This window comes from Lissotriton vulgaris, chromosome 7, assembly GCF_964263255.1.
Source record: "Lissotriton vulgaris chromosome 7, aLisVul1.2, whole genome shotgun sequence".
Taxonomy (NCBI): Eukaryota; Metazoa; Chordata; class Amphibia; order Caudata; family Salamandridae; genus Lissotriton; species Lissotriton vulgaris.
Genome location: NC_141695.1, coordinates 815,239,786 through 815,266,903, shown reverse-complemented (window position 1 = coordinate 815,266,903; position 27,118 = coordinate 815,239,786). Strand labels below are relative to the sequence as shown.

The window sequence follows — 27,118 nt, the reverse complement described above, 5'->3', positions numbered from 1 at the left end:
AAAGGATAAAAATGATGGGACTGCAGAGGCTCATGTCGAGATGAGGTGGCCGGTGGAAGAGAAACGTCACTGCCGTCTAGATGGGTCTTGTGATTTTCCTCGTGCTGAAGGCTTACGTCCAGCTGATTGTTAGTTGTACGACACGTTGGATGCTCTAAAATGCTGTTGTTGTGGCTGTCCTCTATATTGTGGTCCGTATTGTTGGGAATACGGGGGAAATCTGTAAGACTGATAGGAGGATCTTTGTTGGAACTGACCTTGTCCTCTTCCCCCACGAAAAGACTGATAACGTCTTTGTTGCAACGTGCCTAAAGAACATGGCGTCTCAGTATCTTTCTTGGTATCTGGTAGGTCCACAAGGGCATGTCTAAAACTTTTGATTGTTCTTCAGGGCAGAGCGACGCACAAGTTACTTACCTTCGGTAACGATATATCTGTAAGAAACAGTAGTTAGTATTAGATTCCTTACCTTAGAATATCCCCAGGTGTCAGTCTGGATCCGGAAAGTTTTACATAGCAGTACCCCTGCGCGTCGGTAGGCGTCGTCTGCGGCTCCGCGTCTTTCGGCGGCGTTGTTGGCGCCGGTATGACGTCACCAGAGTATTAGACTCCGCCCTCGCACGCTGATGTCAGTTCTTATACACAGCTTTTCCGCGCCAGAAATGCAGAGCCGTGATAAAAACCAACACTGGTGCCATGAAACTAAGGCCCTCAAAGGAATAAACCTTAACCCTAGATATCGGTTTGCAGAACGGGGAGGATGGGTGGGGCGGTAAGGAATCTAATACTAACTACTGTTTCTTAAAGATATATCGTTACCGAAGGTAAGTAACTTGTGCATCTGAAAGAAACAGGTTAGTATTAGAATCCTTACCATAGAATAGATACCCCAGCCATACCTACCCCGGTGGTGGGTCTGCGAACCAATGATTGTAGGAGAGTAGGGTCTGCAATCCTATGATCACCCAGATTTTTTGCTTTTGTTTCACTGGTTTACGACTTTCTCTGGCTGTGGGCCTGCCAATCAGACCCACAGCCTGGCTGTTCTCTCTCTAAATTACAACATGTACCCTAGGTGCATGTACCAATTGGTACTGGGCCACCTTATCAGACCCTGTAACTCAGGGCATAGGTGTACCCAGGGCCTACCAGGGGCTGAAGCATGTATTATGCCACCCCTGGCTGGCCTCCTAAATTTGACACAACTGGCTGCATGACAGCTGGGGCAAAGTCGTGTAATCACCCTTTGCTGTAGATATAGTATACCTATATCTAACCCTAAAAATGGACACACAGATTCCTATCAGTCACTCCTATGGCAGGCCTTGACAATCCTGAAGGCAGAGTGCTTGGAATCGGGTGAGATGGTGCCCTGGCATGAGCTGGGCCTGTCTGCAGCTTGCGGAACCAAGTCCTAATAGCTGTTCCATGATAACGCATACCATATACTCTTAAATGCATTATAATCCTCGCGGTTAAATGCTATCTTTGGTATTGCTTTATCAAAACATGTCGAGTAAGGTGTCATACGAATTGGAATACTAACCCCTCGCCAATTCTGGCGACGGGGTTAGCATTCCACCCTTCTAGAGGGACACGACATGTATGTAACTGTGAACCCCGGTTAAAGTTAAACGAAGCCTCAGCTCCACAAAATGGATGCTGCCACCACAGACACGAGTCTGACCTCCTGCTGCTGGGAGTCCTTCCAGCGAGGAGAGCTTGGACAAAGGGTTTCCTGTCCGGGGCGGTGCTAGCACCATCCCAGACAGGGTTTTGTGTATCCTGGGTAGGCAGGGCTTTACAGGAAGGTGACTGCTGAGTGGCACCCCGGTGCTCACTACGCATAGGCCGGTCAGAACCAGTTCCAGGGGCACACCAGCCCCTGGCCTGGGGAAAGTCCGGCATGGGAGGGGGTGTAACCACCCCCCTCCTAATCCCACCCATAGGCAGGACCTAGTCACCGGGTCAGCCCCTTTTCTTAGTATAAAGATAGGAGCGGGCCCCCTGTTCAAATTAGATCATCTTTGGAATCAAGACACGACTTTCTGCAAAAAGGACTTCAAGATTTCTTCTTCAAGATTCTCCCTTGTGACTAAGGAGTAGTCACCCTGCATCCGCAGGCACCATCTAAAGAACACTGCGGTCTGCTGCAAGTCCTTCCTCAGGAATCCGACGACACAGCTCGACGAGACTCGGCTTCCCTGGCACCTCTGACCTCTACTCACCTCTACAGCCAAGCTGAGAACCGTGAGTGCGACGAGACCTCGAGGGACCGACTATCGCCAAGACTGCACGACTTCTTTACAGCACGCCCGCCGAGTGTCCCTCTGGTGAGTGCTTTGGGGTCCGAGAAGCCCCGACCCTGAGCAGCTCCAGCACCGAAGTACAGCCTCCCAGCATCTCCACGATCTGCGTGGGGCCCTTCTGCTTTTTGCTGCTCACCGCGTTGTTTGGCTACTAGCCCGCTGGCTTGTGGCCTTCTTAACGACGCCCAACGACATCACTGCTGCTGGTCTGGTTGCTCCAGACTGGCCCTTGCTCCCTTCCAAAAGAGGAGCACCCTGGACCCTCCTGGTCCACTCAAGACGCCATTTTAGGTCCACCGCGTGGGCTTGAATTTGCCAAGGCTTTGTTGCCCAATCCTGGGTCCAGCGACGCCGACAGCTTCATCCATCGTGGGACAGCTCGCTCCTCCATCCTGGTTGCCGACAACGCCTCCTGGTCCGTGAGATCTGCAGAGCCCAGCGTCGCCCACTCACCTAGTCGAGGTGACTACCATCCGGTGCCCTCCTGGTGCCACCTGACTACTGGCTAGTAGTCACGAACTTGGTCCCCTCTGCTTTCAGGTGTCATCTGTCTTCAAGATCCAGGCTTGGATCACTTCGAACTCTCTTCACTGGTCGCCTGCCAGCATCTTTCTTCCAGGCTCCTGGTCCGTCTACGAGGATTCCCGACGTCTTTTGAGACCTATGCAGCTGCAGCCCCTGGGCTAGGTAACTTCGGCATTTCGGTGCCCCGGCATAGCCTCACTATCCAAGGGTCAGAATCCACTTTCGTTTTCCTCCTACCAGGTCGGGTTCGCCCGAGAACACTAACTTTGTCTTTACTAGCTACCATAGACTTTGTCCCGCATCACGCGTGAGAGTGCACACTCTGCACCCGAGTCCCCTGGGTCTCCTAGAAGTAATCTAACGATTCTATAGTCAAGTCCTAGTGATTCCAAAGCCTATTAGTACTGTACTTACCTGCTAGTAATTTCGCATTCCACTTTCAGAGTATATGGTTTTCCGTGCCCCTCGGGCATTTGTATATACTGTGCTAACTTAAGTATTTTCGTAAGAGTTTTGTGTTGTGCTTAGTACCCTGTCCTCATAAAGAGTACAGGGCTGTTGTGATCTTAATAAATACATTGTTTATTTTCATAACACTTGTGTGGTGTCCTTTCACTTGGTGTTCAAGGAGTATATGTGTGGTATAACAGCTGGCTTAACACGCCCTCTCGAGTCTTTAGCCTTAGACTGCTCGTATCCACGCTACTAGGATAGCTGGTCTATAAGGTTGACTTACAACCAATCATCAATAAGGGTTGTTGGACTGATACATAGTGTTCACTAGAATAGTGAGCACTGCATATCAGGCCACCTTCTCACATTGTGCACCTAAAAGAAAAGAAGCAAGAAGAACATCAGTGAGACATGGCATTGTAGCAGTTCAATTAGTAGTACAAACAATATAATTTAGTGTGGTCACTGGTTACTCTTATTGTGAATAATTAGCAATGCAGTGTATCCATCTGTGAAACTGAAAACTACCCAGTTATAGGACAAGAGATCAAGCTCTGCTTGATCAAAAGGGAGTTTTTTCAATGTTATTTTCAAATTTCTTCTCTTCAAGCCCCAAGTACTATGGTCTTCCTTTAGGTTTTCTGTTTCTTCCCCTTCTCCTATCCTTCGAGTTGTGTCACTTTCAGGGTTGTCTTCCACGTCTTTTGTCCACTTATCCACGGTGGTAGACTACCCTTGGGGAAACAAACATCCAGGTATATATGGTTTACTAGGTCCATCACCAGATCACCACTATGTGTCTGTCTATGGTCTAATTCAGGGGTGATAACCTCTTGGGATACACCGTGTTGGGAAGATTCTGCACCTTGCTTCTACAACCCTCTTTCCAGAGTGTACGTCGTGCACACACAAAACAAAGAAAATTAACCAATAGAAGACCCTAATTCAAGGACCTTTAAAGTGACTTCCGACGCAGCCCCTATAAGCCTGTTAGGTAAGCACGAGCAAGAAACCATCCACTCACATAACGAGCGCTCTCTCATGCAACTTGCCTGAAGCCATGATCTTCAAATGGAGTCACTGCGACATCACCTGTCTCGCCTTCACCTCGGCGTCTCTGGGCATCCAGCCCTGCTCTTCTCCTCCACTGCATCTGGAAATTGGGGAGACTGCTCTGCTCAGCTTTCTTGTTTTGCCCCCAACAGCCGTCGGTGTCTCTGTTGCTCTTCTCCGGCTTCAGCTCCACCTGCTAGTCTTCCTCATCAACCCACCTCTCTCATCCTCTTCCAGGTCAGTCACCAGCTGACATTCATGCAGCTGCATAACAGAGGACATGTCCCGAATGGCCGAGACACTCCAACACGTACTCCTGGTGCTCCCGGGGTCCCCGCCATTGGCCTCTACACTGCAGCTACACACAAACATAACTTTTCATGGTGATTGACTGAACTCTCAGGAAGGATAAGAAAGAGCAACAAAATACAGATGTAACTGTTTGCTTTATGTGCATCATGTCACTTGGGATGTGGCACTCAGGGAGGTGCAGCTGACAAATGAGAATGGAGTAATCCATAGACAATGAATGCTGTTGTGCACCTATAAAGGCATGGGGTTGATTCATCGATGCCAGATGTGGTGAAAATGTTTTTTTTAATAAAAAATAAAAATTAAAAAATAATTGAAAAAAATTCTTTAAAAAAAATGTATTCATTTTTTTATTAAGTGAAGTTGTTCTTAAAGATATAATAATAATTTATTATACTGCTATCTCATTGGTCAACCATCAATGCAAGCATATGACAAATCAAAGAACCACACTGGCTGGATGCACAAAATGTCTGCATGTCATTGCCACGTGGTCATCAACAACAATACTGAGCAAAAAGGCATTGAGAACAAAGAGAAGACAAGCAGGCTTATGGCAAAAGCACACAGGCTGGCTACACAAATTGGCCGCCAGACACTTGGTCATTGGTTACACAAAAATAACAACGAGCAAGCAAGAAGGCATGGCCACAAACAAAGAACGCATGCAGGCCTATGGCAAAATCACACACTGACGGCCTATGCAAACTGCCCGCCAGTCAAATGGCAACACGAATGCCTGGAAAACAATGACCACATACAGGCCTATGGACACTGACTATACAAAATGGCCCCTGTCCACATGCCATGTGGAACAAAGGTAAATGGTGGACTATAGCAAACACAAATAGGCGGTATAGTTCGACAGATAGAACACAGCATTGATTAATTCAGCAATTCCAAAAACGAAAATTAACAGAGCTAAAAATGTTTACAACAACATACGTTCTTCAAAGCCATTACCCAACCTACTCTGCAGAAAAGAAACGTGAAACACCACAAAAAAACACTTTTTGTACTTCATTCAAATCCATCCATGGCCTAAAAGATGCTTCAAATTCAACAGACACAACATAAACTGTTGTTTTTCATGCACCCAAGGCTATTATTGGGCCTACTTGCTGGAAGACTGACTATACAAAATGATCCATGGCCACATCGGGAACACAGCCAAATGGTGGCCTATGGCAAACACACACACCGGCCAGACAAAAGAGGCATTGGCAACATAGGGAACATAGCATTTATTCAGCAATGCCAAAAATGAAAATTAACAGAGCTAAAAATGTTTAAAAGAACAAACATCCTCCAAATGCATTACCCCCACCTAACGCTGATTGCAGAAAAAAACATGAAATACCACAAAAACACATTTTGTACTTTAATCTAAATTCATCCATGGCCTAAATAATGTTTCAAATTGAACAGACACCACACAAACAGTTGTTTCTTGCACTCATGACTAGCACTGGGCCTACTGGCTGGAAAGCCCATTGGCAGACCAGGCCACATAGTTGTGAATAATTAAATCAAGAATGCAATTTATTTATTTTTAAATAACAAATTGAGAAAATATAGTGAACTGTGCAACATTTTTCCTTTATGAAAGAAGAACACTTACTTACAAAGAAATAACTAGGCCCCTACTGAAACTAGAGGCCACCCACCACAAAAGATGTTAAAAATTGACTAAAAGTACTTACTTGTGAAATCTTAAATACAAAGTCCTTAAATACAATGCTATATGCATCAGGCACAAAGACGGATCCTTCCAGCTCCAAATCCAAATGAAAAGTGGCCTGGAGATGGACTAAGCACTGGGAGGAGCCTGCTGGATAGGAACTGGAAGATGGAGACTCTGGGGCACTTCCTTCTAGTTTCATGAAGATTTGGATGCTTCTCGGGGAGAGAATCTTTCCCGGATTGCAGCTGCAATAGATCCTTCATGTTTGGGATCGCATACGGCAGAAAACACCCGCTGAGAGACACTGGAGTGCTCAAATGACATGTTGGGCGACCGCAAAATCTTGTGGGAACATGCGGCAGGCTAGCAAATCTTGTGGCAACCCAGAACCGCTGTGAAAATCTCGTGGGCGATCAGAAGCACCTGGCAAGTCGCTCCCACCTGTCCAAAAGCACACTTCGAGCATGCTATAAAAATAAAAAAACACAGCTCCGTGGTGGAGTGTGGAGTTTATCAGCAATCTGCGTTCTACTCAGAGTTGCTGAATTCCACAACCTCAGTGAGCGTAGCAGAGTTTTACGCCCAGACCTACAAATTATTTACTTGTTTTTTGATGTTTATTAAATGTTGTGAAGCATTTCGGTCTTTTTGTCTATTTTCTGTATAAGCTTGGGTACACTTGTATATTGTAAAGAAAAGGACTTACCAGTAATCTTCATTTCTCCAATTACTACTTCGTCGTCCCATTACTTACGTTCCCTCCTTCCCTTCCTTTTTTGGATTCCTGGGGAGTGGTTGCAGAGGCTTGCTATATTCAAGAAGTACCTTGCCCTTGTATCCTTTTAGTAGTAAAGAGACAGGGATGTTGGTATTTATGTTTCTATGTTTAGGATTGGAGTGTGCTTGATAGGTGTGATAGTTGTGGACCTTGCCTCGCATAATGCATAGAGTAAGTAATGGGATGCATGTGGGGAACTGCCTCAGGGGTACCACTGCTATTTGTATTTGAGAAATCATGCACAGCTGTTTCCACCCACTGTAGCTATTACTTTTGTTGCGGAAGCTTGTAGCTCTTCTGCTTTAAAGGTTGGAAAACCTTTCCACAGTACAAGAAAAAAAACAATTGTCACTGCCACTGCATGCTTTAAAGGGCAAGCTTTAGTGCTGAGTCTCCCTGAAGGACAATCCTTATATTTGGTTATGATGTGTGAGGAGAGTGAGCTGGACTATTCGATATGCAAGTTACCAAGAACTAATAAAGCCAGGAAGGTGTTCTTTACTGAATTAATCTATCAAATATTATTCAATAATTAAGAAGAAAAGCGGTTTCTACAGCCAAAAACTAAAGAGAATGGCATACCAATTAACACAGTTATGCAGATATGCATACATATAAACTACCATAAAGATAAAGACAAGAAAATAACTTCACCTGCTTTTTGTTGTAATCTTTAATTGCATTTTCGTAACCTTCCTCCAGTCTGGAAAATGCTATCCCAACCTCTGTGCTCCACCAAATTTGTGTGCCGGTTAAAGCAACCTGTTACAAATTAAAATGTCAGGTTTACTATGAAATTCATGAAAAGGGTACTACTTGAAATAGATAGGTTGTCTGGGATACACTCACTTGTTGTGTAAATCGCAAGTCTGGCGAATTAACGTTTTTAACCCCTTAAGTGCTGCTGACGGCCAATGGTCGTCAGCAGCGCTACCTCCCCAGTGCTGCGCACGACCATTGAACGTCCATTCAGCACTAGTTCTAATGGACAGCGCAGCACTGGGGAGAAATGTTTACACGCAGCTAAGGTGTTAAGGTTGAAGTCTACGCTAACAACATCATGGGGAATTTCAGAAAGCTTCCCTGGGAATGCATTCCACCCTTTGCTTACTAATGTCTTTGTGGTTTGCAAACCCACATTTGCTTGCTTACTATTTGCTGGCTTTATTTGCTTTAGGTTGTCCAGTTTAAGTTTGTCCCTTCTGTTCCCCAACCTTTATTTCATGTATTCGTCTACCAGTACTGAATTTCTGTAAACAGATCTTTAAATCTTATTCTTATCTTGTCACATTTCTTGTGCAAACAAAGACAGATGTCGAATGTCAGGCTCTTTCTTCCAGGGAGCATTGTGTTTACCTTCCTTTCTCTGAATTGAAAGTGAGAGGATTTATGTGACAATCATGTTGGTTACTGAGGGTGTGCTAGTGGATAGGCTTTAGGATGTTATTTTTTTCTAGCACAACAAAATGTAAAGGTCTGTAAATTAACTGTGCAGATATTTCAGAATATCAGAAATAGGACATCACAATTGAAGAAAATGTCTTGGTAATTCTGAAGTGTGGTGGAAATATTTTTTTATACGATAAAACAAATCAATACACTAGGTGATGACATTTCCACACATTATTGTTTTGTGCTGAGGACTTTTCATCAATAAAACAGTTTGTCTGTACAGATGCAAGGGGTATTTCAATTGAAAATGTGTTGTCTGTAAGGGCAGTATGCTACCATACCATGCATTCTCCACTTTACCCTACTTCACTCTACTCTGCCCCGCTCCATGCCATTGCACTCAACTCTGCACCACACCAAATTATACCACTCCATGCCACTCCACACTGCGACCTACTCTGCACCACTCTAAGCCTCTCTACTCTGCACCACTCTACTCTATGCCAATGCACTCTACTCTGCAGAACTCTACTATGTATTAGTGCAATATTTGCTACTCCGCACAACTCCACACCACTGCACTCTATGCCACTGCAGTCTGTGCAAATGCACTCTACTCTGACCCACTCCACTCTTATCCAATACACTCTATGCCAATTCACTTTACGCTCTAATATACTCTGCACCACTACACTCTACTCCACGCCACTCTACTCTACCGTGCACCAGTCCACTCTACTCTGAAACAATCTACTCTACACCACTGCACTCTGCACCACAGCACTCTACTCAATGTCAACTCTGCACCACGGCACTCTACTCAACGTCATTATAACCTACTCTGCAATACTACACAACTGCACTATAAGCCAATTGAACTTTACGCCACTGCTCTCTATGTCACTCTGGTCTGCACCATTCTACTCTACGCCACTGCCAATAAACTCTACACAACTCTATTATACACCACTGCACTCTACAACGGTCTTCTCTGCAACACTGCACTCTCTGCCATGGCACTCTCTGACACTGCACTCTATTCTGACTCACTCTACACCAATGCACTCTATGCCACTACACTCTACACTTCTCTACTCTGCATCACTCCACTCTATGCCACTGCACTCTATGCCACTCTACTTTACAAAATTGCACTATCTGCCACTCCACTCTGCACCACTCTACTCTACGCCACACCTACTGTACTCTACACCAATGCACTCTACGTCACTACACTCAAATCTACTCTGCACCACTGCACTCTATGATAATAGACTCTATGACACTCTACTCTATGCCACTGCACTCTACACAACTCTATGTCATTCCACTTTAGGCCACTCCATTCTAAGCCACTGCAAACTACCCTGTGCCACTCCACTCTTTGCCACTCTATTCCACATCATTGCAATCTATGCCAGTACAATCCACGTCACTGCACTTTACGGCAATGCACTCAACGCCAATGCACTCCACACCACTTTACTCAAAACAATTGCCACTGCACTGTATGGTACTATACTCTACTCTGCTGCACTCCATACCACTGCACTCTACACCAATGCACTCTACACTACTGCACTCTGTGACACTCTACTCTGCAACACTCTATTCTGCAACACTGCACTCTCTGCCACTGAGCTTTATGCCACTCTACTATGACCACTCTACTTTGCACCACTGCACTCAATGCCACCTCATTCTACTCTGCACCACTCCACTCTATGCCACTCTACTGCACTTTATGCCAATGCACTCTACTGAACTGCACTCTACTCTACTCTAACCTGCTGTGCACTACTGCAATCTATGGCACTGCACTCTATGCCTCTCTATTCTACACCACTTTAATCTATGCCAGTGCACTCTACCCTACCTCAGTCCACTCCTGTCGGGACTGGCAGCAGCACAAGGAACATAAACACCACTAACCTTATTACTTGTCCCAGCAGAGACGATGATAGATGCTAGGGCCCAGACTCCCTGCTTACACAACCCCCAACAGAGTAAAAATATACCTCTGTCTGACTTTGTGCAGAGAAGGGAAAAAAGGAGAGAAGAAGCAGATGTGGAAACGTAGAGATGGAGGTGCTTCTCTGCGCTTCGTCTCAGAAATGGACTGGGTCTAAAGGACAGCTCAGTAACACCGTCACGGGTATCTGAAAGGGGAACAAACACACTATTACCCTTCAGGTTCACACTATAATGAAATCTAGTATCAAGTGAGATTATGGTGTCACTCACCACTACTCCTACTGAAAGGGCTTCTAATGGAGGGTTTCCAATAACTCTTTATCTCTTCAACGCGTCCTTTGATATAAAGAGGATAATCCCCAATGTCTTGGACCATCAGTTCCACAATAATAAGTTTACTCAACTGAGCATAAATCACAAACAAACTTGGCTTCTACTCTGTTGCTCTCCTTTAGTTGTTTATCAGCACAACGTGAACTCCGTTTTTTCCCAAAAGTATTTCAATGTACATATCTCATCTGCCTTGAACTCGAGTTCCTTTTCTCTGACAGGCAGCATACAGATGCGTCCATAGCGCAGCCGCGCTGGGCCTCCAAATGTTCTCTCACACTTATAGCCTGTTACCGGCTCGCGTTATATAACCACGCGCGCCCGATAACTAGGATATTTTACTCGCGGTTCATAATAGCGCTAAATGCGCACTAGAATAATCCCGCGGCTACTCTGTACTGAACAACAAATCTAAAGTCCAGGATACGAATCTACAATTCGGAAGGAGGCGAGCCCGCGCTCCTTCTCGCATTAACAAAATACCGCTTGGCGAAATCCCAGCTTCTCCACACGATCTCCAAACACGATTCCTCGGCAAAGCGCTGAACTTCTTCTCGCTGGAATCCGGCGGGGATCACCATCCGCCCATCCTTCGACTCGAACTGCAGGAACAATTGACAAGCACCTTTCCCTGGGAAAGGAGGGGCTTAGTACTCACAAGACTCCCCCAGGGCAGTCTGGGAGTCGTAGTTTTTTGCCACATTCCCGTTTTCACTTCATAGCAAGAATTCAACCCTCTCATCTTCGCAATCGCCACAGAACCCCCTCTCGAGGACAGCCGTCCCGGCGGTCGCCCAGGCTTACCAGGATACAGTTCGTGAAAACGAGCAACCAACTCAGGACAATGGAGGTTACGCACCGGTTCCCAAGTTCGCTCTTCCGGGCCAAACCCTTTCCACTCTACCAAGTACTGAATCCGCCCTCGCACCATACGGGAGTCCAGTATCGAATGCACCTCATACTCCTCCTGACCATCAACCTCAACTGGAAGGGGTCTATCAGACAACCTAGTACTAACAGGACAGGGTTGAAGCAGAGAAACGTGAAAGACGGGATGGATTCTCCAAGTATCAGGGAGTGTCAGTCGTACCACCACAGGGTTAATGACCCTCTCAATGGCATAAGGCCCCACATACCTAGGCTTCAACTTGTTCTCTCCCTTCAGATGTAAATGTTTCGTGGAAAGCCACACCCTATCCCCCACCACATACTCGGGGGCAGAAGATCTCCTATTGTCAGCAAAACGCTTCTGGGAAGACTGAGCGTTCACTAAACTGTGTCGTGCCTCAACTAACACCGCCCTGAGATGTGCATGATGTTCGTGTATGCTGGGCACCGGGGAGTGAACAGGCACCTCAAAAGGCAGAGCATTGGGGTGATAGCCATACAGACAAAAGAAAGGGGAACAGCCCAAAGTGGAATGAATGGCGTTGTTGTAAGCAAATTCCGCCATCCATATCAAGGTAGTCCATTCCGTATCGTTCTGTAAGGCAAAGCAGCGAAGATATTGCTCCAACGTCTGATTCAGGCGTTCCGTTTTCCCATCCGTCTGAGGGTGATAGGACGAAGAGAGCCTAGCATCAACATCTAGGATCTTACAAAGGGCTGTCCAAAAATGAGAGGTAAATTGCGTACCTCTATCAGTGATGATCACACAAGGGATCCCATGGGCACGTATTATGTTTTGTAGGAACACTTGTGCCAATTCTACAGAGGTAGGCAGGCCTTTCAGGGGAATGAAATGTCCCATCTTTGTTAAATGGTCTATGACCACTAAGATCACGGTTTTCCCCTCACAGGGTGGCATTTCTACGATGAAGTCCATTGACACAGTATGCCATGGTTTAGGCGGAATAGGGAGTGGTCGGAGCAATCCAATAGGCTTAACATGAATGGCTTTCCCTTGAATGCAGACAGCACAGTTCATCACATAATGTCTCACTGCATCTCGCAATTTCGGCCACCAGAAGTTGCGTTCCACCCCTGCAATTGTCTTATAGATACCCAAATGTCCACCCAATGGAGAATCATGGATCCATGACAATACTTTTTGTTGTAAAGGTTCAGTGGGGACAAAAATGGCTAATCCATGATAAGCAAGATCGTCCTTTTCCGTTCGGTGGTCAGGATCCTCCTGTATCCAACCTTGCACGTCCATATCTGCAAGTGCCACCCGCACATCATCCAGGAATTCCGGTGTAGATATCAAGGCGATCAAGGAAGATGGATTGTTGGTTTCCCGAAGGATCAGTGGAGGCTCATCTTCCTTCTCGGTACTCTGTTCTGCTGTTTCCCCAATCCGGGAAAGAGCGTCAGCTTTCCCGTTTTGCGGCCCTGGACGATACTTGATAACAAAATCAAAGTCCGAAAAGAACAGAGTCCACCTCAATTGCCGAGGAGTAAGAGCCTTGGCGGTTTTAAGGAACAACAGGTTTCTGTGATCGGTGTAAATTTCGACTGTGTGCATAGCTCCCAACAGGTAGTGCCGCCATTCCTCACACGCTCTTTTTATAGCGAGAAGCTCTTTGTCCGTAACGGAGTAATTGATCTCGCAAGGGGTAAGTTTCTTCGAGAAATAGGCCACAGGATGCAACTGACCTGTTTCTGGGTGACGCTGGGAGAGTATGCCGCCAATGGCATACAGGGAGGCATCAGTTTCCAAAACGAATGGTATCTGCGAATCAGGGTGTCGCAGGATAGGGGCCTGCGTAAACTGTTCTTTGAGATACTGAAACGACCTCTCCGCTGCAGAGTTCCAACAAAACACAGTGTTCTTCCTCAGTAGACTAGATATAGGTTGTATTATCTTGGAGAAATCCTTGATAAACCTTCGGTAGTAATTGGCAAAACCAAGGAAACTCTGCACTGCCTTGACGTTCTTGGGCGTGCCCCATCCTACGATAGCCTCCACTTTGCTGGAATCCATTTGGAAGCCTTGGGCCGAGATGATGTAACCAAGGAAGGACACTTCTTTCACGTGAAAAAGACATTTTTCGAGTTTGGCGTACAAGGAATTTTGCCGTAGGCGATGTAGCACAGTTTTCACATGATCCACGTGTTCGTGCAAGGTAGATGAATAGATTAAAATGTCATCTATGTACACGATGCAGAATGTCTCCAGACACCCACGTAGTACCTCATCCATGAAGTATTGGAAGGCGGCAGGGGCGTTGCAGAGCCCGAAGGGCATCACAAGGTACTCGAACAATCCGAATTTAGTTCGAAACGCGGTCTTCCACTCGTCCCCGCTCTGTACTCTAACCAGATGGTACGCCCCTCTGAGATCGAGTTTTGTGAAGAAGCGAGCTCCCTTCAGCTGGTCTAAGAGTACAGGTATAAGTGGCAGAGGATAACGATTTTTCACCGTCATTCTGTTAATGGCCCTGTAATCGATGCATGGCCTCAATTCCTCGCAATCCTTCTTGGGAATAAAAAACATCGGCGAGGAAGCAGGCGAGGTAGAATGACGGATGAACCCCGTGGCCAGATTTTCATCAAGGTAATTCCGTAAATATACGGTTTCTTTTTCAGTAAGGGCGTAGACTCGGCTACAAGGTATGTCAGCCCCCGGGATGAGATCAATCCTGCAATCGTATACACGATGTGGTGGCAGATCGGTGGCCTTCTGTTTGTCAAACAAAGAACTGAACTCCTGGTATTCATCAGGGAGAGCTGTGGCACAACAGTATGGTCCGATAGAACATCCCGAAGCCAGGCAGACTGAAGGAGTAGCTGGTTGTTCTTCAGTACTAGACATCTCCTGTCTACAATTCGCCTTACAAAACGCAGATGATAAGGTGATAGTGCGTGCTGCCCAACTGACTTGAGGATCGTGAAGCGTCAACCATGGCATTCCCAATATGAGACGGAACTGGGGCGCGTCTATCAAGTCGAATTGTATCATCTCATGATGGTTTCGATTCGTCTGCATCAGAAGTGCTTGTGTATGATAAGAGACTGGACCAGATGACAACACAGTCCCATCGACTGCTTTGACTAGCTCAGGTTTCTCCTTCTTCTCACATACAATCCCAATTTTCATGGCATATTCCTGGTCAATATAGTTACCAGTGGCTCCGGAGTCAAGCAGGGCATCAATTTCCATAGCATCACTGGAAGTAACCCATAAAGTTACCTTTAGATTCATGTGGGCCACTGCTGGATGCAAGGTATTCGCGAGTGTGAATGAGATCTTTGGCAGTAAACAACCCAAGGCAGCGACCTCCTCCTGATTTGGGCATGCTAGTTTTCCGCCGGTCTTCCCGCTTGTATGACAGCCTGTGAAGGGGATGTCGTCGATCTTCCAGGGAATACATTTCTTGCTCGGCAATCTTTAACAAAATGACCGCCTTTTCCGCAGTAGAGGCACTGTTTGAGTCTCCTTCTCTTGTCTTTTTCTTCCTTTGAAAGGGGGCCCCTAATGCCTCCTATTTGCATAGGTTCGACCCCTTCAGGCGTCTTCGGGTGGTCTTCTATGTTACTCCGTGGACGTGGGTAGAAAAAACGGCCGTCTCCTCTGCCTCTATCACCCCGTCTTTCCAGAAGGCGATGATCCAATTGAACGGTCAAATCAATCAGTTCTTCACAGGTCGTGGGAAGTTGTACCACTTGAGCTAATACGTCTTTAAGCTCCCCCCGAAGCCCCTGGTAGAAAATAGAGATTCTCTTAGCCGTAGGCCACTCGGTTTCGACCACGAGACGATTAAAGGAAGTAATGTAGGAAAGCAGATCTTGGGACCCTTGTCGCAATGTCAGTAACTCTCTATCCAGAGACAACATATGAAGTTTTCTGTCGAACAAGCGTCTCAGTTCCAAACAAAAATCATCGAAATCATGCAATACCGGATCATTTCTCTCCAGCAAAGGTATTGTCCAACTTGCTGCATTGCCTCCCATGTAGGACATCATAAAGGCGGTCTTTGTTGTATCCTCTTGGAACACCCCCGGTTTGCACAGAAAGTGCAATCTACATTGGTTTAAAAATGTCTCGAATTTACGGGGATCCCCGTAAAACCTTTCAGGAGGGGCCAGTGGAATTCCTGTATTCTGTATCACATGGACTGTAGGAACTGCATCCGAAGAAGTGGAGGGTGTGGACACTGTGAACCCACCCCCTTCAGCACCCTGGGACCCAGGGGTTGTGGAAATGGAAGGGGGTTGTAAAGTGGCCGGCTTGATATAAGAAGCTCCCTTGTTACCCTTACTGGCCAATTCGGACATCTCTTTTCTAAGGACCCCCAGTTCCTTATATAGAACCTGACTCTCGGTGCGTGAAGTGGTGACTTCCTGCTGAAGAGCCGCAAGGCTCTCCACCACGGAATTTAATACACTTTCAACGTTCATCGTCCGGGCTGGGTCTTGTTACTTGGGCTTGTCAATCTGTCGGGACTGGCAGCAGCACAAGGAACATAAACACCACTAACCTTATTACTTGTCCCAGCAGAGACGATGATAGATGCTAGGGCCCAGACTCCCTGCTTACACAACCCCCAACAGAGTAAAAATATACCTCTGTCTGACTTTGTGCAGAGAAGGGAAAAAAGGAGAGAAGAAGCAGATGTGGAAACGTAGAGATGGAGGTGCTTCTCTGCGCTTCGTCTCAGAAATGGACTGGGTCTAAAGGACAGCTCAGTAACACCGTCACGGGTATCTGAAAGGGGAACAAACACACTATTACCCTTCAGGTTCACACTATAATGAAATCTAGTATCAAGTGAGATTATGGTGTCACTCACCACTACTCCTACTGAAAGGGCTTCTAATGGAGGGTTTCCAATAACTCTTTATCTCTTCAACGCGTCCTTTGATATAAAGAGGATAATCCCCAATGTCTTGGACCATCAGTTCCACAATAATAAGTTTACTCAACTGAGCATAAATCACAAACAAACTTGGCTTCTACTCTGTTGCTCTCCTTTAGTTGTTTATCAGCACAACGTGAACTCCGTTTTTTCCCAAAAGTATTTCAATGTACATATCTCATCTGCCTTGAACTCGAGTTCCTTTTCTCTGACAGGCAGCATACAGATGCGTCCATAGCGCAGCCGCGCTGGGCCTCCAAATGTTCTCTCACACTTATAGCCTGTTACCGGCTCGCGTTATATAACCACGCGCGCCCGATAACTAGGATATTTTACTCGCGGTTCATAATAGCGCTAAATGCGCACTAGAATAATCCCGCGGCTACTCTGTACTGAACAACAAATCTAAAGTCCAGGATACGAATCTACAATTCGGAAGGAGGCGAGCCCGCGCTCCTTCTCGCATTAACAAAATACCGCTTGGCGAAATCCCAGCTTCTCCACACGATCTCCAAACACGATTCCTCGGCAAAGCGCTGAACTTCTTCTCGCTGGAATCCGGCGGGGATCACCATCCGCCCATCCTTCGACTCGAACTGCAGGAACAATTGACAAGCACCTTTCCCTGGGAAAGGAGGGGCTTAGTACTCACAAGACTCCCCCAGGGCAGTCTGGGAGTCGTAGTTTTTTGCCACATTCCCGTTTTCACTTCATAGCAAGAATTCAACCCTCTCATCTTCGCAATCGCCACAACTCCCCACTACTCAGTATGACTCCACTCTGTTCCCATGCACTTTGTACTTCTGTACTTCTGCACTCCACAACCCTGGTCTCTGTACCAGTGCACTCTATGCCACTGCACTCTACACCACTCTACTGCACTCTACACCAATGCCTTCTACACCACTAAACTCCACTCTACACCACTTAAATCTATTCTGCACCACTGCACTCCACTATACTCTACAGCACTACACTCCACGGTGCTACATTCTATGCCAATCCACTCAAAGCCATTCTAATCTACTGTGCACCACAGCACTCTGTGACACTACACTATACACCTCTCTACTCTACACCAGTCTACGGTATGCCAGTGCACTCTACACCACTTGAGTCTTCCCCACTCTACAATGCACAACTCCACTCCACTCTATACCACTGTACTCTGCCACACTGCACTCAATACCACTGCACTCTACACCACTACTCTATATCACTGCACTCTACCTTGCATCGCTCTACTCTATCCCACTTCACTCTACTCCAAAACAATCTACTCAATGCCACTGCACTCTATGCCACTATACTCAACTCTGTGCCACTCGTTCACCCCTCCACTCTACTCCGCACCACTCTCTTCTATGTCACTGCACTCTACCCTAATGCACTCTACACCACTTTACTCAAACCCAATGTACTCTGTGCCACTGCACTCTACCCTAACAACTCTGCTCTATTGCATTCTACGCCACTATACTCTGCAACACCCTAGGCCACTGCACTCTATGCCACTGCACACTGTCACTGCATGCTACGCCACACTACACCATTGCGCTCTGTCACCGCACTCTACACCACTCTGCCCAGCTCCACTCTACTCTGCACTACTTTACTCTGCACCCCAGTACTCTGCACCTCTGTACTCTACATCCATGCACTCTGCACCTCTGCACTCTATGCTAGTGCACTCTACACCAATGCCCTCAAGCGCACTACACTCTACATCCCTCACCTCAATGTCACTCTAATCTATTCTGCACCAGTGAATTCCATGCCACTGCACTCTATAACACTGCTCTCTACCCCACTCTGCTCCACTCTAAGTCATTGAACTCTACGTCACTGAAATTTACTCTGCACCACTCCACTTTATGTCTCTACACTCAATGTCACAGCAGTCTATACCACTCCTCTTAAAAACAATGTACTCCATGCTACTGAACTCTACACCAAACTTTTCTGCACCACTGTACTTTACACCACTTCACTCTAGACCACTCTGTGGCACTCCACACAACAACACTACACTATATGGCGCTCTACTCCATTAAACTCTGCTCCATTCTATGCCACTCCACTCTACAACACTCTACTCCACTCTGTCACTCACCAAACACTACTCCACTCTATGATGCTCTACACAACTTCCTCTATACCACTTCATTACACTTTTTCTCCACTCCATTCTATGACACAACACTTCACTCTTCTCCTCACTACTACTCCACTCTAGGGCACTCAACTCTACAACATTCCACTCCATGCTATGCCATTCAACTCTCCTACACTACACCACTCTATGCCAGTTCATTCTACATCAATCTACTCCACTCTATGCCACTCCGTTCTACATCAATCTACACCACTCTAGTCTACAACACTCTACACCACTCTTAGCAACACCCTCTATGCTACTCCACTCAATTCTACATCACTCCACGACACTCTATGCCACTTCCCTCCACATCACTCTACTCCACTCATCTCTACTCCACTCTACGTCCTTTCACTCCCTGACATTCCAATCCCTCCACGACACTCCACAACATTCTACACCACTCCACTCTATGCCACTCCATGACACTCCCATTCATTCCACTCTACGCCGCTCAACTCTACTCCCTCCACAACACTCTAAGGCACTCTACCCCACTCCATGACACTTCACTCAGCTCTACTCCACTCTAAGCTCTTCCACTCTATGGCATTCTGTTTACTCAATGACACTCCACAACACTCTACACCACTCTGCTCTACGAAACTGTACTACCTCCACACCACTCCACAGCACTCTACACCACTCCTTGACACTCAACTCTAGTCCACTCCATGACTCTTTGCGTCACTCCAGAACACTCCACTCTACTGGATTTGAAGACACTCCACGCCACTCTCATTTACCCCCTAACTTCTAGCCATATTGCACAGCAGCCACGCTAGTGTACAACATGGCTGAAACATATTGGCAAAGCCAATATATCTTGCATAGGCGATACCTATGGGCTTTGCCAGTGCTTGTTAAGTTACATGTTCATGAGTTTTTGTTCAGGTTTTTTTTCTCGGTTATTACAAATGTGGAGATAAAAAACAAGTTGTTTCTCTATAAACTGCAGCAGAACCTAAAATACTCAGTTTCATACCTGGGCAGGATAATCAAATATCCACTGCTCTCTTGGCTTCTCTTCATATGTTATAACCGCTTCTGATATATTATGACGTAATGTAGAACACATTCTCTCGAGCAATCGATTTAACCAGCTTTCAACCTGTTATTAGAGACATCAGCAAAAAGAAAGATGATACGAAAGCACAGATTATATTCCCCAGGATAAAGTGAGTTGTTCCAAACTGGCACAACTACAGTTAACAACTGGACAACATCTGTTCTAGTTCAGGTTTACATTTAATTTCCATTACAAAAAAGTGTTCAGGCACGTTTGGCTGTTACCACATGAAAACACAATTATATGTTCAAGAAAAGTTGTCCGTCAGGCAAGAGGGTGTGCCCAAAGTGTGCCCAAAGACTGTCATACTTCTATGCTTACACAGGCACACACACATCTCCAAAGTTTGTAGAGCACGGTGCTGGGCGTTTATGAATTTTGCATTTTGCCGAGACAGAAGAATCCCCCAGTAAACTGCAAAACTTCAATTTAATTTTTGACTGATTACTCATCGCAGCCAATTTAAAAAAAAGGGGTGGCTCTGAAAAGGAAATTCTTGTTGGGGAAGGATCGTTGTTTCACTGTAAAGTGTGTTATAGAGCATGGGTATATTGCTTAATGATCATAATGTATGAAAGTAACATTTCACCTTTACAGTACACAACCCTCTAGCTTCAAAATAGAAAGCTCTTTTCCTATAAAATGTAAAAAACTTCACGGGTGCACATCTCTTATGGCAGTATTCCAGGGCAGTCAATTCAATTCAATTCAGCTTTATTCGATGCATAGAAGATCACCATAAAAGCACAAAATTCATACAACATCGATATCATTATTAAGAAAACACAAGTCATACAATATAGGAATATTAAATACAGTATTTCATTAATACATTAAAATACAAGTAATAGTTTTATAGGATGGATTTTGTATAAATTTGGGCACTTAGGATTCTCTTTACATGTTGAACTTTCAGTGATAAAAGATTATATTTTCACAGCTACGTTTTATCATTCACATTCTCATATAATAAAGCTTCCAAAAAGATAAGTTCTTTTCTTTTTCTAATTGCACATTGTACATATTTAATAACAGAATTAATGATTTTTGAATTTCCTAAGTTACAAATCAGACAAAAAGAATGTTTATAATTAAAAAGTCTATTAGATAAAAATAGAGGCTTTAAAAACGCTTTCCGCATGTCTATATAACATTTACAAAATAGGATAAAGTGCATAGTTGATTGAACAGATCTTCCATCACAAGGACAGTTTGGTAGTTTATGGCTCCATTTTTCCATTATTGGGAAGGCTACTTTAAAATGTAATGTATCCATCCTCAGCCTTGTCAATTAGAATCTATACGGGATGTTTCTCACTAAAACAAGATATAGGGGTAAGCCAACCAAGGCCACCCGTTCGTGGTAGAAGACAACACTTTCCTTTAATTTAGCATCTTTATCTCTATCATTTACAACAAGTTTGAGATATCTGGCCCTCAAATCCCTTTTACTAATCTGTAGAACGGTCAAAATCGATTTTACAGAATGTTGGTAATTTGAAAATGTGCTCCAACTATGGGATTTTCCTGTGGGATTCAAATGACAAACAGGCCATTATAATTTCTTTCCAGAATTTTGTTTTATCTTTGGACCATATCCCTTTCCAGAGGAGCAAGCCTGCTAAATTTATCGTATCAGTTAGATATGGCGCCATTAATTCCTTATGTACTATACAGTTTTCAGTAGCTTGGGGTGCCGCTAATATCTTTTAAAGAATTTGTTCTCTTGTATTTATAAGGTAACCATAGATGTTCTCCCCCAGATCGCTGCCCCTTAGCAAACCCTAGTGATACACTTGCTCCGGTAGAGGGCTAAAATCTCTCATATGGGCTTATTTCCTATTTTGGTGGCAAATCTAAAAATGCTTTCCGTCAGTTCAATGTGCGGGTTCCATCCACTGGTTTTACTAAAAAGCATTCCTAAGTATGAGAAGGTGGAAACTCTATTTATGGCAACCCCACTGACATGGTGTTGTCTAATCTTTGACCTGTTTTTCCCACATCATCACAAAGGTTTTTTTTAAATTTAGCGGTAGACTTTAATCAGTCATAAAAGACACAAAGTTATCGATTAAATGTTGCAGCCCATTTGCTGTCCTAGAAATTAGGACAGCGTTGTCTGCATATAAAAGGACAGGCATAGAGCGTATTCCAGCTTTTGGGGCGTCTGCGGGTAGTGTTTGTAAAAAAGAGTCTACACTGTTGATATAGAGGGAGAATAAAAAGGGCGCTAGTACACAACCCTGTCTTATGCCACGTGTAACTTTAAAGGCTGAAGTACATTCTCCCCTTTTTCCATAACGTACCCTAGAAGTCAAAAAGTTGTAAATCTGGGACAAGTAATTAATTATTTCTACGGGTGCACCTTGCCCACTGTAGAGTTTGCCATAATGTTTGGTGATTAACTAGGTCAATGGCGCTAGTTAAATCTACAAAACATAAATGCAGCGCTCCTTCTCTTACTAGGGTATATTTCCCTAGTAGTAGATCTAAATTCAGGCATTGCTCCACCATTCCAAAACCTCTTCTGAAGCCATATTTGCATCTGATAATATATAACCTTCGATTGCCCAGTTTTCAAGCCTATCTAGCAGAATGCGGCCCATCACTTTAAAGGAGGAGTCAAGAAGATATATTGGACAGTAGCAAGAAGCCATTCCCCTGCCCCCCTTTTTAAAAATAGGTACAATTGCACAAGTTACTACTTGTGTAACGATATATCTGTAAGAGACATTAGTTAGTGATAGATTCCTTACCTTAGAATATCCCCAGGCGTCAGACTGGATCCGGAAAATTTTGCGTAGCAATACCCCTGCCCGCCGGCAGGCGTCGTCCGCTGCTCCGCGTCCGTCGTCGGCGTCGTTAGCGCCGGAATGACGTCGTCGGAGTACATAGACGCCGCCCATGCGCGCTGACGTCAGTTCTGATACACAGCTTTTCCACGCCAAATACGCAGAGCCATGATAGAACCAACACTGGTGCTATGAAACTAGGGCCCTGAAAGGGGATGACCTTAACCCTAGATATCGGTTCGCAGAACGGGGAGGATGGGTAGGTCGGTAAGGAATCTATCACTAACTAATGTCTCTTACAGATATATCGTTACACAAGTAGTAACTTGTGCATCTGAAAGAGACACGTTAGTCCTGCAAGGGCACTCCTCGGCCCAGGGCAGTTGTAGTCGCTGTGGCCCGAGTGGAATGAGCCCTCAGTCCAACAGGGGGTTCCTTCTTAGCCAAGGAGTAACACGCCTGGATACAAAAGATGATCCACCACAAGATGGTGCGCTTGTGCACGGCCTTTCCCTTCTTAGCGCCCACGTAACCAACAAAGAGTTGGTCATCCACCCGGAACTGGCGTGTGCGATCCAGATAGGAGGAGAGCGCACGTTTTGGGTCCAGACGGTGGAGCCTCTCTTCCTCTTTTGAGGGATGCGGAGGCGGGAAGAAGATGGGCAAAGTATTGGACTGCCCGATGTGGAAGGCCGTGACAACTTTGGGCAGGAAGGAAGGTCTTGTCTGCAACACAACCATGTCCGGATGAACAGATAGGAAAGGAGGTGTAGAAGAAAGAGCCTGGAGCTCTCTCACTCTCCTTGCAGAGGTGATGGCAACCAGGAAAGCAGTCTTCAAGGTAAGAAGACGGAGAGGACAGTTATGGAGCGGCTCAAAGGGAGCACACATTAGGTAGGTTAGCACAAGATTCAAGTCCCACTGGGGCATCACGAAAGGGACAGGAGGAAACATGTGTGTGATGCCCTTCAAAAACCTATTTACAATCGGGGACTTGAACAAGGAAGGCTGATCAGGTAGCCTTAAGAAGGCGGAAAGGGCAGAAAGGTAGCCCTTGAGAGTGCCCTGAGCAGAGCCCTGCTGGGCAAGAGAAAGAAGGAAAAGGAGAACCTCAGAAAGAGGGGCATTGAGTGGATCTACAGCCTTTGCTGTGCAGCATGCCACAAATCTGTTCCACCTGCAGGCGTATACCGACTTAGTGGAGGGACGCCTGGCTGCCAGAATGAAATTACAGACTTCGGGAGGCAAGTCAAATGGCCTCAACTGTCGCCGCTCAATCTCCAAGCTCGTAGGTGGAGACTGGACAGGTTCGGGTGGAGGATCGTCCCCTGCTGCTGCGACAGAAGGTCCTCCCGAAGAGGCAGACGAATCGGGGGATCAACTGACATGCTGAGTAGCTCGGGATACCAGTATCTTCGTGCACAGTCCGGAGCCACAAGGATAACCTGGGCCCGATCGCGCCTGATCTTCTTCAGCACTCTGGGCAGAAGTGGTATAGGCGGAAAGGCGTACAATAGACCGCAACTCCACTCGCGATGAAAAGCGTCTCCGAGCGAGTGCCGCCTTGGAAACTCCAACGCGCAGAACTGATGACATTGCGCGTTCTCTTCTGTGGCGAATAGATCTAACCAAGGCTCTCCCCACTGCTGAAGGAGGCCTTGCGCCACGTCCGAGTTCAGACGCCATTCGTGCTCCATCATGCACCGGCGGCTGAGTTTGTCCGCCCTGGCGTTCAGAGAACCTACAAGGTGTTGAACCACCAGGGTCACGCCCTGATGTTCCAGCCACTGCCAGAGGCGCAGAGCCTCCTGGCATAGGGTCCACGACCCCACCCTGCCCTGTTTGTTGCAGTACCACATGGCGGTAGTGTTGTCCGTGAACACCTGCACTACACTCCCGTTGACAGAGGGGAGGAATGCTTTCAGTGCAAGACGGATCGCCCGAAGCTCCAGTGGAGTTGGGACTCCGCCGGAGACCAGAGGCCTCTGATCTCCGCCTCTCCCATGTGGCCCCCCCAGCCTAGGAGGGACGCGTCCGTCACAACTACGTTCTCCGGGTGGGGTAGGGAGGGGAATCTGCCACTGACCCAATCGCGGTCCGTGAGCCACCACTGCAACTGTCTTGCAGTGCCCTCCGAGATCAAGACATGGTCGGACAAGTTGCCCTGATGCTGGGCCCACTGAAACTTCAGGTCCCACTGCAGAGCCTGCATCCGCCACCGGGCGTGATGCACCAGAAGGATGCAGGAGGCCATCAGCCCCAGAAGCCGTAGCGCCAACCTGACCGAGACTCGGGATAAAGGCTGAAAGATCGGAATCATAGCCTGAATATCCCTAACCCGCTGTTCGGGTAGATAAACCCGAAACTGCACCGAGTCCAGAACCGCTCCGATGAAGAGGAGCTTCTGGGAGGGACACAGGTGCGACTTCGGCACGTTGATGGAGAACCCCAGCAGGTGCAGGAGATCGGCCGTAGTCTGTAGGTGGCTGACGACTGTCTGGAGCGAGCCCGCCTTCAACAACCAGTCGTCGAGGTAGGGGAAGACTGACACCCCTAACCTGCGCAGATGGGCTGCGACCACTGCCATCACTTTCGTAAACACCCGTGGGGCGCTGGTAAGGCCGAAGGGGAGCACGGTAAATTGAAAATGCTCGTGGCCTACCGTGAACCGAAGGTAACGCCGGGGCGCCGGCAGGACGGGGATGTGAAAGTAAGCATCCTGCAAGTCCAACGCTACCATCCAGTCTCCGGGGTCCAGGGCAGCTAAGACCTGAGCCAGAGTCAGCATCTTGAACTTCTGCTGTCGGAAGAAGCCGTTGACATTCCGTAGGTCCAAGATAGGGCGTTGGCCCCCTTTGCCCTTCTTGGGTACCAGAAAGTAGTGGGAGTAACAACCACACCCTACTTCCGGCCCAGGAACGCGCACGATGGCCCCCTTGGCCAAGAGGGCCGTGACTTCCTCTTGCAGAAGTTGCAAGTGATCCCCCGACATGCGGTGGAATTGCGGGGGCATGGCTGGAGGGGTAGCCTCGTAGGGGACGGAGTAGCCCCTTCGGACGATTTGCAGCACCCACCTGTCCGAAGTGACAGTGCGCCAGTGGAAGAGGTGATGGTGAACCCTGCCCCCCACTGGCGTCACATGGGCCTGAAAGCACGGACTAGGAGGGTTTTGAGGCAGGTGCTGCAGGGGAAGGTGTGGACTGGCCTTGCCGTGGTCCCCGACCGCCGCTACGGCGGTTTCCACGGCCACCACCGCGCTGTTGAATGTTCTGTGGCGCGTGGCTGGCGGCACGTGTGGGGGCGCCCCTTCCTTGGCCACGAAAGGAGCAAAAGGCACCCGTTTGCTGGCGGGTGGCCGAGAGGCCCAAGGACTTGGCCGTAGCCCTGGAGTCCTTAAAACGCTCAAGCGCATGGTCTGCCTTGTCGCCAAAGAGGCGACGGCCATCAAACGGCATACCCAGAAGGGTAGCCTGGACATCGGCCGAAAAGTTGGCAGACCTCAACCAGGCGTGGCGTCGAACCGCCACCGTCGTTGCCATCGCCCTGCCCAGTGAGTACGTTGTATCCAGCCCACACCAGATGGACTAGCGCGCTGCATCTCGACCCTCCGCAAGGGCTTGTGCGAGTTTAGCTCAGACCTCCTCCGGGCATTGTGGCAGCACGTCCGCGACCGTGTCCCACAGGGTGTCGGTGTAGCGGCCCAAGAGGCATGCGGTATTGACTGACCGCAGTCCCAAACTGAGGGACGAGAACACCTTCTTCCCGAACTGTTCGGACCTCTTGGATTCCCGATCGGGCGGGGCCGTCGGGAATGCGGTCTGGGAAAGTGGAGGCCTGGATGACCAGGCTCTCGGGGGTAGGATGGGTGGACAAAAAGCATGGGTCGCCCGGGGCCGGGCGGTAGCGTCTGGCCACGTTCCTATCCACAGGCGGACCTGTGGCGGGCTTGGACCAAGTGCCCACAAGAAAGTCACACAAGGCCTCATTAAAAGGCAGCAGAGGCTCACTGGAGCTTGTCTGCGGTTTAAGGACCTCAGTGAGGAGGTTAGTCCTCACTGCCGCGACAGGGAGCTCAAGGTTTAGGGCCTTGGCTGCCCTTGTCAACACTACACTATAAGCAGCCCCCTCCTCCGTAGCCACGGTTGGAGGGGAGACAAATCCAGTGTCTGGCGAAGTGTCAATGCCACTGGCCTCCCCAAGCTCATATGTCCAGTCCTGCTGGGACTGGCAATCCAGTGCCAAAGGGTCCTCAGACCCCTCCCAATCACCCTCGTCACCCATCTCCTGTAGTTCAGGGTCAGCGGATGGGGCCAGTTCATGGAAATAGAAATCTCCAAAGGCCGTCGGTAGCGGCGCCCAGCGGCGCCGCTCCGGCGCCGGAACCGGACCAAGGGTAGGATCGGGGAAGGCGCCCATAGCAGGCGCCGGGGGCGACACCCACTGGGCCGGCACCGGTGAGGTTGTGAGGTCGATCGGCGACGACCCGGA

General features: G+C 47.4%; 1 protein-coding gene across 1 annotated transcript in view; it reads right to left on the bottom strand.

Moving 5' to 3' along the window:
* DNAH17 (dynein axonemal heavy chain 17) overlaps nucleotides 1-27,118 on the bottom strand; it is a 15,539,113-nt gene that overhangs the window by 8,364,922 nt on the left and 7,147,073 nt on the right. The window contains exons 33-34 of the mRNA XM_086931082.1: nucleotides 19,755-19,880; nucleotides 7,769-7,876 (exon numbers count right to left, since the gene is read on the bottom strand). Of these exons, the coding sequence (XP_086787208.1) occupies nucleotides 7,769-7,876; nucleotides 19,755-19,880 (234 nt within the window). The remainder of the gene's footprint in view (nucleotides 1-7,768; nucleotides 7,877-19,754; nucleotides 19,881-27,118) is intronic.